This window comes from Chiloscyllium plagiosum, chromosome 32 (genome assembly GCF_004010195.1).
Source record: "Chiloscyllium plagiosum isolate BGI_BamShark_2017 chromosome 32, ASM401019v2, whole genome shotgun sequence".
Taxonomy (NCBI): domain Eukaryota; kingdom Metazoa; phylum Chordata; class Chondrichthyes; order Orectolobiformes; family Hemiscylliidae; genus Chiloscyllium; species Chiloscyllium plagiosum.
Window position 1 is genome coordinate 40,186,974 of NC_057741.1, and position 20,985 is coordinate 40,207,958.

General features: G+C 43.6%; 1 protein-coding gene across 6 annotated transcripts in view; it reads right to left on the reverse strand.

Annotated features, from left to right (window-relative positions):
• Window positions 1-20,985, reverse strand: part of LOC122539543 (serine/threonine-protein phosphatase 2B catalytic subunit alpha isoform) — a 306,563-nt gene that overhangs the window by 30,767 nt on the left and 254,811 nt on the right. For all 6 annotated transcript variants that reach the window (XM_043674506.1, XM_043674511.1, XM_043674512.1 and 3 more), the window contains exons 7-8: window positions 17,398-17,475; window positions 15,862-15,956 (exon numbers count right to left, since the gene is read on the reverse strand). In XM_043674506.1, coding sequence (XP_043530441.1) covers window positions 15,862-15,956; window positions 17,398-17,475 — 173 coding nt within the window. The remainder of the gene's footprint in view (window positions 1-15,861; window positions 15,957-17,397; window positions 17,476-20,985) is intronic.

The window sequence follows — 20,985 nt, forward strand, 5'->3', positions numbered from 1 at the left end:
AGGAGGGAAAGAGAGAGAGGGGAAGGAGGGAGGGAGAGAGAGAGGGAGAGAGAGAGAGAGAGAGAAGACGGGGGTTGGGGGGGAGGGGGGAATGCAGGGAAGAAGGGAAGGGTGTGCTGGGGCAGTACAAACTGTGGTTTCACCATCGGGAAATCAGATTTGGCAGGGAAACACAGTACAGCAGGGAGGTTGTGTCAAAACCAGCTCAGAGTGATTAAATTTTGTCACAGCAACAGTGGCGATATTTCTTAACAAATATCTCACTCTGTAGCAATACCAAACTGCTGAGAGCCCTGAACCATCCCAGTGCTGTACTTTGAAAGATCCATCTGAGGGACAGTGCCAGGTAATAGCTGCAGGAGATCTTTCATGTCGTCAGTGATACACTGAGTTTAAAGAGGCTGAAAGAAACAAATAACCTCAAGATCAAACTCCATCCCTTCGCCAATGTTGCCAACCACTTGGCAGAGACTGTCTGAGGTGAGACCAGAGACTATTTGCAATACCAATGTCCCGTTGAGCTGACCTTCCAGTGTCACAGCCACCAGCAGCAGATACCTAAACCTGTCTCAGTCTCAGTCCCCTCACAGGGACAGAATCGCTCGGTCATGCCTTCGAGAGTTACAACACTCCCCTGACTGGCTTCTCGCACTTGTAAATCCAGCTGCTTGTATCTTAACGCAGGCCTGGTCACCCAGCTGCCAAGTCTCTGCTCACTGACTCCTGCTGCAGGAACCTCCAATCCCACATTCCCAGCCGAGCGGTCAAATTCTTCCTTGGCTTCACCTTTCCCAATCTCAATCCTAACAACGTGAGAATCCTGATACTCCTCCAGTCCTGACCTTTTTCAACATTCCTGAATCCCAGTGCCTTTGGAGCTGTACCTTCACCCTGGCTTCCAAGCTCTGCACTGCCCTGATGAAGATATTCTCCCCTCCTAAAAAAAACCTTATCCAAACCGATAGTTACCTGTCACAATATTTTACACTGCTCACTGTCACATTAAGCCTGATATTTTCTGTGTAGCACTGTGACATGTCTCTCACGCTGTACAAATGCTAATTATTACATCACTATCATTGATTCAGAATCCTCCTACAAACATTGAAGTTGCACTAACGATAGCGGAGAATGAATAAGGACAGTATTAGGCCAGATGAGACTGAGAAATCTCTCAAGGATTTAGTCCTGACCTTGTGCAGCAAAAGGCAGCAGAATGTGAACAATGCTGCTGCAGGCAAGAGTCAGGCACTACATCGGGGAGCAACTCAATGTCAACTTCAACAACGTGGGCAGCTTTGCCTCAGGGTAACCCATGCTAAACACACAAAACCCCAGCCCCAGATCACAGTCAGTACACAGCATGCAATCAAACTGATAGAGAACATAGCCCTCCAGGTAATAGGATTGTGGGGAGGGAGGAGATAGGGTCTCTGGGATTCCAATGGGGAAGGAGGATTGTCAGTTCCCAAGGTACTACTGTCAACAAAGGCACAAGAGAATTTACAGGGATGTTTCAAATAATGTGTTTTCTTTGAGCATTTCCCTATACTCGTTACAGAGTACAAGACATTGTTACTTGATTGGACACATTCCCCTCACCACCCCCACACAGCTTGCCAACCCTCTTGGATGCTGGGAAACATCCTCGAACAATATTTCAAGGTAGTTCAGAGGAATTTTACCCTCGTCTAGGAAAAAGTCTACTGTCAGTCAGAGTCTCTGTCCCTGTTACCGCTGCTATTTGTGGGGTTTGCTGAGTACAAACTGATTCTGTATTCCTTACTGCGACTGCACTTTGGGAGAGGTTTATCAGCTGTGAAAATACACCCACATGCCCTCAGGTTCTGTACAAAAGTAATTCTTATTAATGATTACGGAACATCCGGTTCCCTGGTGGCTTTGCTGGAATAGCCCTTGGGTTTTGGGGGTCGAAGGGCTGCATTTAATCTTTACAGACAGATGTTTCCCGCAAGAAAAATATCAGACAACTGTGCAGATATGCAACAGACAGGGCATGTCGAGAAAAAAGCCAAGCTCATCATTCAAGCTGATGTTTGTTACATCTGATCCCCCTGGGATGGCAACACTACTTCTCTCTCTAGTCACTGACCTGACTATTTCCAACAGTTTTGGCTTTGATTAGTCCCAATGCTTTTTTTTGTTTGATTCCTCAAATAGTTCTGGGATCACAGGCACGACCAGTATTTATTGTCCATCCCTAACTGTCCTTGAACTGAGTGCCTTGCTTGGTTATTTCAGAGGTAGGTTCAGAGTTGCTGACTCTGGAGTCACATGTAGGCCAGACCAGCTAAAAGCAGCAGATTCCCTTCACTGGAAGCCATTCAGCCCATTGTGTCTGTGCTAGCAGTGAACCAGATGGCTCTTTACAGCATTGACAATCACCATTTTGAGTGCTGTCCTATTAAATTTAAATGCCACCAGTTACAGAAGCAAAATGCCCAGAGCTTTAGCCTCGGACACAGTCCAGTTACACTACATTACATAGTGTGTCTCCCCCAACACCATGCTATCCTGCTATAGTCTGAAGAGATTGTACAGTTCACTTGTTCATGATTAATACCAGTCAGTGCGGAGACAGTGGGTTGGATATTAAATCCTGAGATTTGGTTTTTAAAAGAACACCTGAAATTTTACATTTTTATCTAAAGCCAACTTCCAGATCCTTCTGCCAGTTTAGAATCTGCATGTCACTCAGTTACTGATTTCCAATTTAGTCAGATATTCTTAATGGATGTACTGCCATTTCTTTCTGTCTCGAAATGACGGATGTGGCACTGAGGAAATATCAGTTCATATACATTTTCTCAGGAGCATAGATTCTGTTGCTATGGAAATTACTGCACATCTGTCAACATCACGCTATAATTGAATAAAATCTCTCCCACAATAATCGTCAGTGAATCATGAAAATGTTACTGTTTGAAATCTCAATGTGAACACCAAGTGATACTCTGCCTGATAATTTAAAACAAGAAACTGTGGATGCTGCAAATCTACAACAAACACAGATTGCTGGAGAAACTCAGCAGGTCTGACATCATCTATGGAGAGAGAAACAGAGTTAATCTTTCGAGTCTGGTGGCTGTTCTTCAGAATTGGTCAGTTTGTTTTTTTTTTAAGTCGATGAGAGTTGAGCAAATGTTAATGGTCAGAGAGATTGGAGGGTTAATATACATGAATGACAAACGTAACGAGCAGTATACCAAGCAGCGAGCAAGGAGAATGGCATGCTGCTGTTTATTGCAGTGTAGCAGTATGAGAGTCGTCCTAACATTACATGCTCGCTTGGTGAGGTCACACCTTGGGTCCTGGGTAGTTTTTGTTGAGAGTGCAACGAGGTCAGTCAGGTGACCTCAGAATCTGAGTTCCCTGACTGGGGCTGTTAATCTGGCCCAATTAGGGAGCCCTGGCTGACAGATATAAACAGGAGTGCCATAGGTTCTGCTCACTCTGAGAGCTGGCTCTGAGGGAGCTGGATCAGTGTCAAGGACTCTCCCCGTGTAAATAAAGGTTATTCGGTGATGGGATACTGGTCTCTGGAGTTACTGCAGTTATGGCATCCTTATCATTGGAAAGTTACACACAGGGAGTGCTGTGAAAGTTCATTACACCAACTCCTGGCGATGAGAACACTTACCTATTTGGAGAGATTGAGTAGGACAGGCCAAGACTTCAGTGCTTTATTAGAAATGAGGGGAAGCAATCTCTCTGAAATAACCAGAATTCTTTAAAATGTTGACAGGGTGGGTCAGGCAGATTTGGGTGAACGTTCTTGGTCCTGAGATGTTTGCTTGGTCTGAGAGGCTAGGACACATGGAAGACAAACCCAGGATAACGGTTTGGCCATTTCAGAGTGAACTCATGAAAGATTTCCACATTCAGAAATTTAGTTGATTGATTTGGTGAAGATACAGTCAAAGGCGAGATGAGATGCATTAAACAATAGTGTAGGCACACATCTACGTAATCGCTGCTGCCCTTGGGCTCTCCAAGATATAGAATCCCTACAGTGTAGAAGCAGGTCATTTGGCCCATCAAGCCTACACCGATCTTCTGAACAGCATCCCACACAGACTCACCCCAGCCCTGGAACCCTGCATTCCCCAAGGCTAATCCACTAAACCTGCACATCTTTGGACTGTGGGAGGAAACCGGATCACCCAGAGGAAACCCATGCAGACACGGGGAGAATGTGCAAACTCCACACAGACAGTCATCCGAGGTTGAAACCCAACCTGGGTCCCTGGTGCTGTGAGGCAGCAGTGCTAACCACTGACCCACCATGCTACAATGTGAAATGAATGTTCAAATGTGATACTGAGCCACATGCAGGTCTGTTAGAAAGCTTGACTTGGCAAATTATTGAAAAAGTGGTCGATATTTAAAACTGGTCCATTAATTATACAATGTCATCAGAGCTGACTTAGTGTATAAAAACAAAATTAAGTTATGAATCTTGAAGTTCTTCTTTCAGGCATTAATAACTCACGCGAAGACAGATGTAAACAAGTTTACTTTGAATTAACTCAAAACTCATTCATTTTGTTATTGTTCTGCGATGAGAGAAGGCAACATTTGCTTGCAGAGAGACTGGTTTTCAATAACGTAACTGCTCCAATATTCAAATTTTTTTTTTAATATCTGTTTAAACCAGAAAAGCAATCTAATAAATCTCTCACACTCGCCTCTCCATTGCTATGTGCAAAAAGATCATATTTATTCATCAGCGTCTAAAAGCAAACCAGCTGAAATAAATGACTGTCTCACCACTCTATCCAACAGATAGCCTTGCTCTGGGATTGGCAACATTCATAACTAGAAAAGACATTTTTAAAATTTAGTCAGAAATGTAATCTCTTCAGAGCTGCAATGTTGTTATTCACATGCCTATCATGAATAGATTTAGATTTATGAACGAGATTTCTGTTCCCCAAACATCTTGTTTATTTTACAATCAATTTACTTTGTTAAAATGCTTGTAATTCACATCAATACTATTGCTTTTACTGTAGAAAAAATAAAACTGAAGGTATTACAGTGGCTAAAAATGGGAAACGAATTAGATATTAAAAACAGAGATGGTTATGTTTATGTGAATAGTCCCAGGGATGAGGAAACAAAGTGCCACAGAGTGATTGCAGATGTCGGGACTGGTCTCTGTGAAGGAGAAAGGATTGTGAGGAGATTTGCAAAATCACGAGGGATCTGGCCCTATTGGTGGAAAGATTGAGAACCTGGGGAACAAAATTAAGGTGATTGGAAGCGGGAGAAATGGTGACATGAGGAGAAGTCTTTTCATGCAGTGAGGGAGGTCAGGATCTGTGCAAGGAGGCAGATTCGATAGGGTATGGATCATTATCGGAAAAGGAAACATTATAGGGCTATGGGAACTAGGTGGGGCAGTGGGGCTAAGGAATGTTCTTGTATTGAGTCTGTACAGACATTATGGGCTGAATGGACACGTTTTGCAATGCAACGTTTTGGAATTCTATAAATAAACTGAAATGCAACAGAAACAAATAACTTTCACTTTAATACGATTTGTTGGATTTACATAGAAGCCAGGAGACATAGGCCTTTTGGCCAATCAAGCCTACTCTGCCATTCCATAGAGATCATGGCTGATCATGTTATGGTCTCAACTTCACACTCCTCCCACCTCCACACCAGTGGCTCCTAACTAGGTCACAAATCTATCTACCCTGCCTTAATGATACCATTGTCACTGTCCTCTGAGGAAGAATGTTCTTTGGTGAGTCAATTGATGCCTTAACATCTGAACCATGATAGTTCCTCTGGTGAAGTGGTAGCGTCCTTCTCGTTGAGCTAGGTAGCTGAAATTTAAGCCCCACCTGTCCCAGAGGTGTGTAATAACATCTGCCAACAGGTTGACTGGAAAAAGAGTTTGTTTCTTCACATGTGAATCATGAGGAGCTGCTCAAATCCTTCATGAACCATCAGGGAGGCGATGGCCTAGTGGTATTATTGCTGGGACTGGTAATTCAGAGACAGAGGTAATGTTCTGGGGACCTGGGTTTGAATCCGGTCACGGTGAATGGTAGGATATGAATTCAATAAAAATCTGGAATTAAGAGTCTGATAATTGTCAATTCTCAGGAAAGACCCGTCTGGTTCACTATGTCCTTCAGGGAAGGAAACTGCCATCCTTACCTGGTCTGGCCTACATGTGACTCCAGACCACACAGCAATGTGGTTGACTTGTAACTGCCCTCTGGGCAATTAGGGATGTGTAATAACAATGTTCGCAGCCAATGAATAAATAAAATAATTCACAGCCTTGGGCCTAAGGGATGGTTCACATTTCTGTATGATGATCAACAGATTTAAGAAGCTTCCAAGATGTTGCAGTGAGTGAAAAGCAGCAGAGACGCTGTTGCACGTTATATTTTTAAAACAATCATTCCTCAAATGTGTTTGCTCTCCCCCCCCCACCCCCAGTTGAGAGAGGGTGTCAGACCAGAGTGACTGAATGAGCACAGATACGTTGGGTGGGTGGGACTCCGAGAGAGTGGAGTTCAGGTGGAATTCAGCTGAAAGTGTCAAACAGAGCGGGAGAGCCCTAGAAACGGATGCAAGTTTGCTTGCTGAGCTGGAACTTACATCCAGAACTTCAACCTGAGCTACAAATCTTCTCAAAACTCACTAGCCCTGAAAACGTCAATCAAACAAAAGCCAGGCCTCCAGTCTCAATCACAGCCACGTGGAGACAGGGTGGAGATGACACTAAACTAAGGTGCAACGAGGCAGTCCTGGTGAAACCATTTCCCAGAAAGAAAATACCTGGTCTGGCCTTAGTGAAATAGTCAGAGAGAATTAACTCAGCAGGGATGGAACTTTGCTCAGTTACAAAGCATAGAAACAGGCCATTCGGCCCAACTCCTGTATGCCAGTTTGTACTCCACAGGAACCCTGTCCACCTGACTCCATTCCACCCTATCAACATTAGTGGGCAGACATGATGGGCCAAAGGATGTCGTCTTGTGTGCTGTGAGACTCTATACCCTTTGAATCCCTTCTCCCTCATGCACTTATCCAGCTTTCCCTGAAACATCTGTATGAGTCATCTCAACCACAACCTGTAGCAACAAGTTCCACAACCTGACCACTCCCTGGGTAAAAGGATTTGTCCCAAATTTCATAACCAGTGGTAATTTCTCTGCAACTGCCGAACTTCAGGGTTAGACGTCGGTTGCCTCTTGTCACGGGACAGGAACAATAACCATTCCAACCGGGTATCATTGCCAACACTTCAGTCACCCTCTTAGAACACGGTGCTGTACTTTCAGTTCCAAAGGAATGGTTGAATCAAGTGTACAGTAACTTCCCCGCCCCGTGTGGTACTTACACATTTGGGTCAGAAGGTTCATGTCTCACATGTGACCTTGAGCACAAACATGTTTAAAACACCACAAGGTTACACAGAGTGCTGCACAGTTACAGGTGCTGTCTATCGTACGGTAGATTAGACCACAGCTCCATCTGGTCAGTAACTTGGATATAAATGTATTCACTCGCACTGATTTGACAAGAGGGACACTTCTCCTTGATGTGTGGACCTACACTGTACCAACAGGATCAGGAGGCTTGATGTGGGAGGGGACTATCTGTGCAGGCTTTCTAAAACAGTGGCTACATTTTCTAAAAGTTACTACTTCACCCAGTCCTCCTAAAAGGCATTATGAAAGCTAGTCCAGTCCTGTCTAAAATGCTAACATTCTTTACAGAGGAACCAGGGCAATGCCAAGTGAAACAGAACAGTTCTGATTTAATCCTGGTGTGGAAATAACAACTTTGTTTTTAAAACAGTTCAATTTCTGCCATTAGTGAACAGCATTTCCATATTGCACAGTCAGAGACACAAACATACCTCTCCAACCTCAAGGACACATTAACAGTTGAAATAGAAAACCACAAATATTTTGCTTAACTCGAGTTTTAATGACACCCTTCCCCCCCACCCACAGACGCACACACACAAAATCATGATAATGTTAAAGAGTAACAACCCAAACACTTTAATGCAGTTGGTGTGTCAGGAAGTAAGTGTGTCCCCGTTGGTGTGTCAGTAAGTGAAGTTCCTGAGGTGTCTTCACACTTCAACAAGACTAACAACTCCAAACAGACAGAGCACACAACACAAGGACTGAAACCATGGCCAAGCAGAAAGTTAAAGTAATAAGAAATCGTACAAGTCAAAACAAGAGAATTAAAACCAATTTGACAACGGCCAGGAATCATTTCAGTGGGAGCGATGACTGTTTGCCCATTTGCTGATGACTTGCTCACTATCCCTCCAATAGCAGCAACTCACCTTCCCAGGTCTGTACATTTTGTCACCATTTTCTGGTTCATTATATTTAAAGGGCTCTCACTGATATTTAATTTTTCATTATCTTCTGATCAGTATGATGCTGTGGAGTCTTTACTTTGTACTATGAAAACAGGATTTTGTTTCTCAATCTATTCCTATACACTATCCTTAAAAAGAACAAAGTTTTTTAACAGTCCTTCCCGAATTTTCAAAGCAGTTTAATTCTTGTTCAAATTCCCTAAGATAATACATTTTAAAATAATTTAGTTCATCCATTAAAATTGCATTTCAATTTTAATACGTTTGAAATGCTCATTAAGGTATCAGCTTTAGGCACTTGTCCAGTAGAATATCTGGTGCTACAGGTCATGAGGAAACTTGCTCAGTCATTTTGCTTACAAACTGTTTTAGTTGTTCATGAAATGTAGGTATTGCTGATCTGACTGGATCTTATTGATACTAATAACAGTTCAGATTTTATCTGAGCCTCTTTATCTCCAGACTTGATGATTTCTTGTGAAAAATCTTCTATCTTGTACTCTTTGCAAACTCAAAATCAGCAAGATCCCTGTTAGGAAATCTAAATGTGTACTAACTCCCTCATTTACTTACGAGTCCTGGGACTGCACTGCTTAATTCGGGAATGTTTACCTTAGTCTGTTGGGTTCCACCCGCTAACCCTCCCCTATTGCTGTGCCTTTAGCTGCCTGGACCATTGCTCCAGAATACTTTCCTTCCAACCCTCCCTCAACCTTTTCAGAGGTCTATAAAATCTACCTTTCAATAAAGCTTTCAGTCATTAGTGCCAAAAACTGTGCAAGAAGCATATTGTCAATGGTGTCTAATGAATTGCTCCCATGCAGTACCTTGGGATGTTTCACTACATGGATCAAAAAACTAACTTGAAGGTACAATTTAATGCAAGTTGTTGTTGGTGATTCTTTGCTGACACTGAGATACACAAACACTAACATTCTTTAACGTTAGAGTTGGTCTTTGTTAGAAGATTCAGTCAGAGAGGTTCTCTTTACTGGTAGCAGACATTTTATTTATATTCACAGTGATGTCAGTGATGCGTCAATTCCCTTAATGATTTAGAACTTCTTTCCTTCAGTAAGAAAATGTACAGCCGAGGGGAGCACTAGCCTTGACACAAGATGTTGAACATCAGGCCATCCCATAGGAAAGCTGTGAGCCACAGACTCGCTTATCTGGGCTGCTCTCCTGGTCCTGTTATTACAGATTAGATTAGATTACTTAGTATTGATCTTTCAGGAAACAGAAACAAACTCTGACATTTCATTTCCAACACCCCACCAGGTTCATAGGATTGGGGAAAAAAAAATACTCTCACTCGGAGCTGCACAAACCAAGCGATGACGTAAAAAGGAAATCCCATCAATTTACAGGAAGGAAGGTAAGAGTTCAGGACCCACTGATTGGAGAGATATATACACCACAGAATCTCAGCTCCTGCCTGGACAAAGATAGAATATCCACAAAATTAGTCACCATTTTAAATATTATAGCTATGCTCTAAAAGAGAACGAGGGAGCACACTGCTCCAGCTGGATGTTTAATGCGAGGATAAAGCTTCCAGATTCAAGATAATACTTCCACCCCTTTCTTGAGAGGAAGACCCACCTGAAATATCAGCTGGGAGAGGGAGAGGGGGAGGGGGAGGTGCCACCAGCAGCTGCTGGGAGAGGGGGAGGTGCCACCAGCAGCTGCTGGGACAGCAGATTACTGTTTGGGAATACAGACAGTGCCCAAAATGACAAGTCTATCCAGGGATCAAGGGGCTCAGTGAGGTGTGAGTGTGAGAGTTAGTGAGTGTGTGAGAGATTGAGAGTGTGAGGTGGAAGAGTGAGCATGAGTGTGAGTGTGAATATGGGAGGGCAAGTGTAACATCTGCTACAGAGACACCCACTCCACTGGGAATAGGTTACAAGTCAGAAACTATTTACCAAAGCCACATTCGAACCTCCAGCAACCGGAGGCATTCCATACTTTTGCTGCCTGGCTCCTGACTCTCAGCGTGTCCTGTTCCCCCATTTCCCGCTGTGCTCACTGACCTACATTAGCTCACAGTCAAATAACATCCTGAGTTTAAACTAGGCAGGGGGACAAACTGCCTAGTCTAAGTTTAACAAAACCTGCCCAACGATTGCAAATCCGCAGCAGTGGCTGTGTTCTCTGTGACAATGCCATTGCCAAAAGAATCCACTTACCAACATGGACAAGCCAGGGATAGCAGAGCCATGGTGACAAAGGGAAGGCCATGCCTTACACATTTGACTGAGTTCTTTGAGGAAGTAACAAGGAGGATCAATGAGGGTAGTGCAGTGGATGTTATCCACGTGGATATTAGTAAGGCATCTGACAAAGTTCCACATGGCAAAAAAGTAAAAACAGCTATGGGGGAGATTGGAGAGGCTGGCATTGTCTTCCAAGGAGGTAGAGAAAGCTGAGGGTGACATGACTGAGATATAAAACCAGCGAGAGGGAGAGATAGCACAGACAGGAGGGACCTGTTTCCCTTGACAGAGAGTTGAAAAAAAAACAGGGGTCACAGATTCCAGTTCAAGGGCACATATGGAAAATCCCTTTCACGCAGAGGTTCATGGGCATCTGGAATTCACAGTCTGAGGTGGTGCAGGAGGCAGAGATCTGAAAATCTTTCAAAACTCGGACCTGGATCTGCACCTCAGGTGCTGAAAGCTGCAGGACTATGGACCGTCTGCAGGAAGATGGGATGAGAAAGGGCATCTGGGTGTCTTTGGGTCAGCATGGACATGGTGGGCTGAACTGGCCCTTTCTGTGCATCAACCTATCAGCATATGCCTCTTGTGCAGGATTCCCCTTGAAGTGATATTGTTGTGAAGGGGCCTGATGAATGTGCAACAGAGGCTGCACCAAGAGAGTTTTTTTTTAAAAGCAATACATGAGCTCTGTATGATCAAATAACTACTGGGATTTTAAAATGTTCACTCTTTTCAAATTCCTCACTGCATTTCACAAGGCCGCAATCCCGACACCCCTTCCTATCAGTCACCTCCTGCAGCCCCTACACCTCCTCCCTATCCCCGTCACCTCCTCCAGCCCCTACACCTCTCTGTATCTGTGTCAGCTGCCCCTCTCCTGGTCAGACTGACCCTCCGTCCCTACACCCCCTAACTCCGTCACCTCCTCAAATTCCTACACCCCTCCCTTTGTGATCTCCTGATCCCGATGTCTAGCATGTCCACAATTTGAGACACTGCACCTCAGCTGCCTGCTAGAATTCCTTCCTTAAACCTCTCCACCTCTATCTCTCTCAGCTCTAACACTTAGGGAGGTGACAGTCTCGTGGAATTATCACTGGATTGTAAATGCAGAGACCCAGGTCATGCTCTGGGAACCTGGGAACTGTATTCAAACTTAGAGAAGGAAACTGTCGTCCTTATCTGATCTGACTTACCTGTGACTCCAGACCCACAGCAATGTGGCTGACTCTTATAGAATCATACAATCCCTACAGTGTGGAAGCAGGCCATTTGGCCCATCTAGTCCAAACGAACCCTTCAAAGAGCATCCCACCCAGACCTACCCACCTCATCAGGACTGGGGCACAAGAAACCAAATGTAGGAAGACAGCACTAATGTATGCAGGTTATGGAGGGATACACTTATTTTGGTGACATGGATGTGAATATAAGTGGTCTCTCTCTCTCTCTATTATACAGCTACACTTAATTTATTGTAACCTTTTCATTGATTAAAGGATTTTACAGACTGTGAATTCTCGCTGCATTCACCCCGGCACTGCCTTGACCAGCAAGTCTGCCTGCCGCCCTGAGCTCAGTCCACCTGCCGGCCTGAGCTAGCTTGGCTTCACTGCTTTTGCCATATTTCCATCCTAACTAGGTCGAAGCTGTTTGCTTCCACTTCTCATACTGTGTAAATTATTGTCCCCTTACAAAGTTTGTGCTCCTGTCCTGATGAGTGCAAGACATCAAAAGCTTTCACTATGTCCATTTTGTAGCAAAATTCAAGTTCTGTACGAGAAAGCTACTGTTTGTTTACTTAATTAATGTACAGACTGATGGGACCAATATTGGGTTGGAATGCTTTCACACAGGATTTTTAACTGCCCTGTGGGTGATGAGGGATGCACAATAAATTCTGGCCTATCATCCTGTCAATGAATAAAACCAAAATGAACTCCTTCAGGCCTTTTTGACCAGGTTACTGGCCCCTGCCTAAATATGTGCTTATCTGGTTTGATGTCAAAAGAGGTTTATAAATGCTCCTGTAAAGAATGAACAGAGATCTCACCCAGAGGGTTAAGGAAAGCAGACCGTGTTGGCTCACAGCTGAGCTGGAGTCCATGTGGGAGGATAGTGCAAGACAGAGACACATCGAGTGAGAGTCCAGATCTCCCAGTACCAGGAGCTACAGCAAGGAGCTCTCGCTCAGGACATTTTAATGCATTAAAGGCACTATTTAAATATAAGCTGTTGTTCGTATCATCTATCTAATGAATTTTTAATTAGAATATTTCAAAAAAGCAATTTCAATATTGCATAAGGTGAGGGGTTAATGGAACAATATCTACTCATGTTGTAAACACCTGATCCAGCCATTAAACATTTACCAGAAATAAATACCATAATAAAAGGTCCAGGTCATGGCAGTTATTGTAACTGGTTTCGGGATCAGTTTACTAAAGTACAGCAATAAGTGATGTGGCTTTTGGGTAGCTCTCACTCTACAGATGATTGCAACAAGTTGACTCTTGCATCCACAGATGATTAAAGTAAAATTATCATTTGAAAACTTGTCTAAAAAGCAAACAGGCTTCAACAGTTTTCTCCTTCCTGCGTCTTTAAAGGAATAACTCCAGAGCGTTCCCAAATGGTCCATGGCTCATGGTCTGGCTCTATACCAGGCTCCTCGCATCTTCCTCTTCCTATCCCCCACTCCACCATCCCCTCCTATTCCTTGTATTATATTCGGTTTCCTCTTTTAGCAAGTTAAGGGGTGATCTGATCAAAATCTTCAAGATATTAACAGGAAAAGACAGGGGTGGATAAAGTTAAATTATCCCATTGGTTGGGGATTCTAGAACTGAGGGTACAGTTTGGGAATGAGGGCCAGGCCGTTCAGGAGAGATGTTAGGAAGCACAGCTACACACAAAGGGTGGGAGAGCTTTGGAATTCTTTTCCACAAACAGCAGTGGATGCTGGATCAGTTGCTAAGTTTAAATCAGAGATGGATACATGCTTCAAGATATGGGCCAAAGGCAGGTATATGGAGTTAGGCCACAGGTTAGCCACAATCTTATTTAATGGTGGAACAGGTTTGAGGGGCTGAATGGCCTCCTCCTGTTCCTCTAGTCCTTAACTCTATCGATACTTGTTCGCCTTTAACATTCCCTGAACGATGAGTTCCACATTTCACTCATTCTCTGGGGAAAGAGATTTCTCCTGAATTCTGCAGAGGATTTATTTGAGTGTGTGTTCTATTGACCACCCTTTGTTCTGGACTCCCTGTTAATGAAACATCATTCTCCAGTCTAATTTATCAATTCCTCTATCGGATCACTCCCTGGTTCTTTATTGAAGAAACTTCACATCTGCAGCAGTTTTAAAAGTTTCTGATAAGTTATAACCTCTCAGTTGTGGTCCTATTTATGTGAATGGCTTTTTGGAGCTTATTTCGAATATAGAGATCAGAACACGCTGGTTACGAACTGGAACTGATGAAGGCAGAGAACAGAGAAACATTTTATTGACAAAAGTCACAGCATGTTGTGATGTGATGGTAAAATATCGCTCTCTAAGCCAGGTTCTCACCCTCAGAGACAAGAGCAAACTGCCACCAAGACACACAATCAGTGACATGAAGGAGTTCTGATATCCTGGGCACACCTCCATATTGTGACACTTGGTCCATTAGCACAAACCACAAACCCTTAGCCCATCCCATAACTGGCTCTGCCTTCCACTTCAAGAGAATTTAATCTCTCATTGTCCGATCCTCCACCAACCATCAAACTGGAACAGTCTCCCAGTCAGCACTGAGCAGGGCTAACAGAGCAGGATATCAGGAGAAGGAGGAGAATATCATCAAACTCTCACTCTGTAGNCCTGACCTGCTGTGCTGTTCCAGCAATAAAGTTTCAACTTTGATCTCCAGCATCTGCAGACCTCACTTTCTCCCTGAACAATGAGAGTGAACTGCAGAAGCTTACAGCTCCAGTGACCAGGAAGAGAACTGTTTTCTGGACAATGTACTTGGTGTGGACCGACCTGACAGAGGGTTGGAAGCAGATTCAATAGGAAAAGGAATTAAATAGTAATAGAGGAAATAGATGGAGGGCTCGGAGGAAAGATAAGATGATTGGGACCAATTAGATAGCTGCTGCAAAGAGCCAGCACAGCTCTGATGGGCTGAATGATATCCTTTATGCTATGAGATTCTATGAAGAATGAATCTTGTAACAAATCTATTTGCGAAAGATCAGACCACCTCAGTGATTTTTAATGCAACATCAGTAGCTATGCTGCTACTTAGTTTATCAAAACAGTTCTGCACAAATGTCTTTTGACAATGAAATTCTCAGGAGGAAGTGGATCAATTTAGCCTCAATAAAACTAACAAGGCCTTACCACTAGAATAGAGAGTACATCTGCATCATACAATACTTGGCATTATTGTCCACACCATACTATCACCAGCTGCCTCAGGATCCCCTTCTGCAAGGACTTTGCCCAGAACACAAAGCTCACGTGGGATAATTGGAAAGCAATTTATAAACATCCCCCACAATCAACATCATTCAACATTTACAAATAGAAATGTTTTGACATGTGATCATTGTAATAATTACTTAACGAAGTGCAAAACACTCAAGAAACACCTTTGAGCTTTTCAATTGACCATGTATTGAGGACTGCAGTTCACCAAACACATTCCTAAAAGTCTGGGAGTCACAGAATCATACAGCATGGAAGCAGGCTCTTCAGTCCAACTCAAATCAGATTAAACCCCAATTTAAGTGAAATGTGCAAAATAAGTTTTCAGTAACAAGTCCAAGTTATCTTTTTCAGTATTTTACAACAGTGACATAATGAGACATAGAAACGTTTACTCTGTTCGGCTGGTGTGTTCACAGTTCAAGCATAAACTAAGCTCTACATTTCAACCATCCCCTTGTTTTTATTAAACAGTGATACCTTGCAGCTTAACATCTGAATGTATTCACTGCAACAGCACATCTGGTGAGTCGCACACAAAGCTGAGAGCAAATTTGTGAAGTTTCGAGAACCAAGCTTTGGAAATCTCAAAGTGGCAGACCAACTATTGTCAACACGTTAAAAGAAAATTCAGAAATGCAAATAAAGATGCAGCCAGAAGGAGCTGCCCTTAGCTACTCAAGGATCAGGGCTTCCTCATCTGAAATAATTTAGCAGCACATTAATTCAACAAGTACCAATACACGTGATATACATTCTCTTACCTTTGTTGTTGTAGACATCCAGGTAGTTGGGAGCTGAAAAGATGGTGATTAGTGAAGGGAAGCCTGTTGTTTGACTCTTTCTATACATTCGGTACCTGTGAATATTAATGTACTGAGTTACACAAAGGTTGGGCATTCACACAATTGCATACCATTTACTGAAGTGTATCATTATCATCAAAAGTTTACCCTTCACCTGCCACAGTAAATGACTGCTACATTGTAGGATGTTATGGTGTTAATTAACTCCTTTTCTGTGAATTCACTCCAGACATGCAGCAAGTAATGATTAGTTCAATCAGTGAGGCTACGGATGTTAAATATGCGAGTGTCATTGTTCAAAACAGAACCTGGGTAACGAGATGGAAGGGCCATAAAGGCCACACATTTCACTTCAGTATACCCACAAATTAAAACTACCAATGTTTCAAAATATTTCCTGACAGTCTCCAGGGATTTTGATTCCATTGTTCTATAAAGAACCCCATCCCACATTGTCAACATATCTCAAAGTGAAGACGTTTCTGATAACAGGGCTAACATGGCCTTTTATCAGTTGAAACCTGTGCTGTTACCTTACTGTCACATTTTAGTTTGAAGCAGTGGTTAAAGTTCAGAAACTCTCGGCGGGGAATCCAAAAGCACCAGGTGCCCATTGAGTGAGCTTCTGGAATGTGTTGTTTGAGGTGCTGGGTGCTGACTCCCTGTGTCCCTTCAAGAGGGAGCTGGACCGGTTCCTGACTGGGGCAGAGATCACATTGTATAAAAGGTCAGTGTCTTCGTAGGGAACAGGTGGATTGCCTGGATTAGTTTCAATAGCCTGAGGGACACAGGGAGGAAATCTCCCCTTACTGGCCCCGGGCTTATAGGTCTGTCTTTGGAACGTCTGAAACAGAAACAGGAGAAGTTTGAAACACTCAGCGGGTGCAAACAGCATCGCGGAGAGAGGAACACAGCAAATGTATTGGGCCTGACAGCCATCGTCAGAACGGACTCACTGACTCAGTTTCCTTCTCCACAGGCGCTGTCATGCCTGCTGGGGATTTTCAGAATGCTCTAGTTCGATTTGAGGTTCCCAGCATTTGCAATATTTTACTCCTTACCCAAATGTACTGAGGAAACAGTCACAGGATGCAGACAGCTGCACATGAGGTTCACTCAGCTCGGCCAAATTTTAATCGATTGAATCACCTGAATCAAAATTCTCTTCAGCAGGTCATTGTTGCAACCAAAACAATTCACTGCACAGGAAGATGTCAGGGGCTCTGGTGCTGTAATGGCAGTGTCCCTACCTCTAAGGCAGGGGGCCCGGCTTCACGCCTCCAGTTGCTGCAGAGATGTGTCTTAACACCTCCGAACAGGCTGAATGGAAAATATTCACAGGAAGCCATCCCTAAACAATTCAGTATTTATTGATCAATGTAATGAATTTAAGCTGCTCAGTGGAGCATACCCAGTATGAGAGTCATTATAAAGGACTTAACTTAATGAAAGCAGGAATAACATTACACTGCTGCTGGAAAAGCAAACACTTACCCAGCATCCTGTGCTTCATGAGCTCGGATTACTGATAATAAATTATTGTGTTGTAGGAATTCACATACAGCAGGGTAACTGCAAATAAACAGATTAAAACTGGTTAAAGTGTGAAACCTTGTTTAAAATGATCATGAGATAAACACGAGGCAGAAGTGAATGGGAGACAATGGTAGGCTGAGATGAAGAGCTGATGGAGGAGGATTGTGTGGACCACAAATACAGCATTGGACCTTCTGTACAAATGATTCTGGATCAGTGGTGATGGAAGAGCACAGCAGTTCAGGCAGCATCAAAGGGGCTTTTGCCAGAAACGTCGATTTCGCTGCTCCTTGGATGCTGCCTGAACTGCTGTGCTCTTCCAGCACCACTAATCCAGAATCTGGTTTCCAGCATCTGCGGTCATTGTTTTTACCTCCTGTACAAATGGCCCGTTTCAATCCTGTACATTGTGTGGAATTCTCAGCTTAAAGCCTGATAGTCACAAATCAATTTATAAAAACTCAACAACATAATCTTTGGCGATCTGCAAGCATCCCCCCAGGTGACGATGGCTTTGTCCTTTCAGTATGTGACGTGGAGGATGAGGTTCTGTTCATCCTTCACCTTCTCAGGCCAGTGATCCGCACCGATCGACTCTGTCCACGAAACACCTCCACTTTCAAATTCTCAACCTAGTTTTCGAATCCCTGACTGCCTTCAGCCTTCAGCCTTCTCCAGCCCCACAATACTTCTGTGTTCCTCCAAAGCAGACATCTCAATCCCTGGAGATTTCCATCGCTCTGTCAACAGCCGTGCCTACTGTTTCTAAATCAGAGGCTGTGGAACATTTGCTGAAAACCTCTCAGTGTTTCTCTGTCCCCCTCCAAATCCACTCCTTATCCAAACATTTGCCCTGACGTGGCTGCTTACCTTCGTGTGACCCACCTCGAGATGCTTCATTTCCAGCAAAGTGAGGGATAACCACAAGTAGCTAGCAATTCTGATGCAGAGAACTTGCTCTTTATTAAAAGAGCAAAGATCCTTGCAACTTTAGGGCAGGTGATGGCCTAGTCTTACTAATCACCAGACTATTAATCCAGAGACCCAGGGCATGTTCTGGGTTTGAATCCTCCCAAGGTAGGTGGGGAATTTGAAGTTCATTCATATCTGAAATGGCTGAGCACGATGCTCAGTTCAAGAGTAATTAGGGATGGGCAACACACGCAGGGCACAAATCAAAATTGGAATTACTGGAAAAAACTCAGTATGTCTGGCAGCATCTGTGGAGGGAAACCAGAGTTAACATTTGGGGCCCAGTGACCCTTGTTCAGAATGAATACAGGTCTTGCCAGTGACACACTCATCCTATGGAAGAATAAAGATATAAGAAGTGCAGATATCCACAATTCTTCAACTGCAAGTCCACAATAAGTATTCAATGTGGAAGTTTTCATAACTGTTACCCAAAGTAAATTAATCTGCTCGAAACATCCATGTTATAAACTCAGCTTGCAAGAGAAGACATTGCTTTCTCACTCACTGTTATATTAAAGCAGGACAGAGGAGATACCCCACCCCAGCTTGAGTAAAACATCACGAGAGAAACACCGTTTACCTATCTGTACCACATGCTGATTTCCAAGATTCACAATGAAGTGTTCAATCGATTGACACACGACTCAATACAACAGCGGTTAAATAACACGTTGCCAAATTGTAATCAAGCTGTTTCCCATGAGTTGTATTCGCTCTGTGTATATACATCTCTCCTCAGGTTTAAATAAAACAAAGACTGCAATCTGACCTGAAAAAGCACCAACCATCTGAGGACTCAGTTAGCACAGACAAACATCAGCTGAAATGTTTGGTTCCAGTGTGTGATGATGTGTTTCTAGGCTGTAAAATGCTTTAGCCCTGGGGAGTACAGCACATTGGAGACTGCACAGAGGGTCAGAATTTGGGGGATATATTAGATCTGGGAGAGTCATGGGGTTGGATGAAAGTGATTGAGGTACAGAGATGGTAGTAGGGAAAACAGATTCAAATTGGAGGACAACTTTCAGATCAAACCAGGAGCTAGTGTTGGTCATCAAACACAGGGCACAGTTACAATGTGTAAAAAACATTTGGATAAGTACATAATAGGAAAGGCTACGAGGGACAAGGGCCAGGAGCAGGCAAATGGGACCTAGTTTAAACTGGGATTATGTTTGGCATGGACTGGTCGGTTTCTGTGCTGTATGACCCTATGAGAAGTGAGATTGGAAGGTGGTGGGCACTGACACCGGTAAGTGGAAACAGTTGTTGACATTCTGACTTCTGGAGTCTGACTGCTTCGAATGGCTTTGGAAGAGGGGAGCAGAAACAAAAATCTCAGCTAACCAGGGCCCAGAGAAAACAGGAGCCAGTGAATCATGCAGCATCTCAACATACTGAATAGCTCTGCAAATGCAACAGGGTTAGAGATGCTGGAATGGGACTCCCTTCAGCCACTCCAGGGGATGTTTCTCACAGGATTGACCATCACAGTACAGACTATCGCCTCGTGAGCAAGAAGGCTGCCACCTAAAGTGAGAATGATCGCAGAGTGTTCTGACTGAGTGACAGTGCTCCCCGTGGAGCTGAGCTCACACTTGCAGGATCATTCATAAATATTGAGTGTATGTTATTAACCAGCACCTGCAGCTTCATGAAAGGGAAAAGAGCAACATCAATCTTTTCTTTCAGGCAGTACGGGAGGATTATGGGGGTCCCACAAATTGTTTTGTTTTCAGGGCTCGCTGGCAGAAATATCAGTAATCATCTTCTGAAAACCAATCCATTGGCTCATGCCTGTTCACATGCTCAACTTTCAATTACTCACCTTTTCCGATATAAGGTTTGTCTTAGCGGCCCGGGGAGACTCTACTGTGTCCAAGAATATTCCAATCTAACGCACATAGCCTTAGCGGCTGGTGAAAATGTTCAATTGACACGTTCGAAAGGGAGTTGGGAGAAACATTTGGAAATAAATACTTGTTGGGCCATGGCAAAAGAGGAGAGGGGTGGGACGATTTGGATAGTTCCTTCAGAACGCTGCCTGGTAAAGATGGGCTGAACAGCCTAAGTGTAATGCACCATTCTATATTCTATCAAAGATACAGAACTGAAATGGATAATACAATACTAAATTAGAACACTAGGTACTTTTAAAATAGGGTTAAGTTTCCACTTCCTGATTTAATTACTCTCTGTCTTTTACGTCACTGTATGCCCAGGACATGGTCTGGATTATTCCATGTTGGGGAGTACCAGTTCAAATAAATTCAACATCACGTGGCTTTCCCCGAGCGGTGTCCAACCAACAACAATGGGAGAGAGACATTGGGAACTAACTCACCGTTCCGTTGTTTCTTGGACCTGACGCAGGCAGTACTTCCTGCACACCCTGCCTGTTGTCTACATTTACACTCAGAGTCACAGAAATCTACAGCATGGAGACAGACCCTTCCGTCCAACCCGTCCATGCCGACCAGATATCCCAAGCCAATTTAGTCCCACCTGCCAGCACCCGGCCCATATCCCTCCAAACCCTTCCTATTCATATACCCATCCAAATGCCTCTTA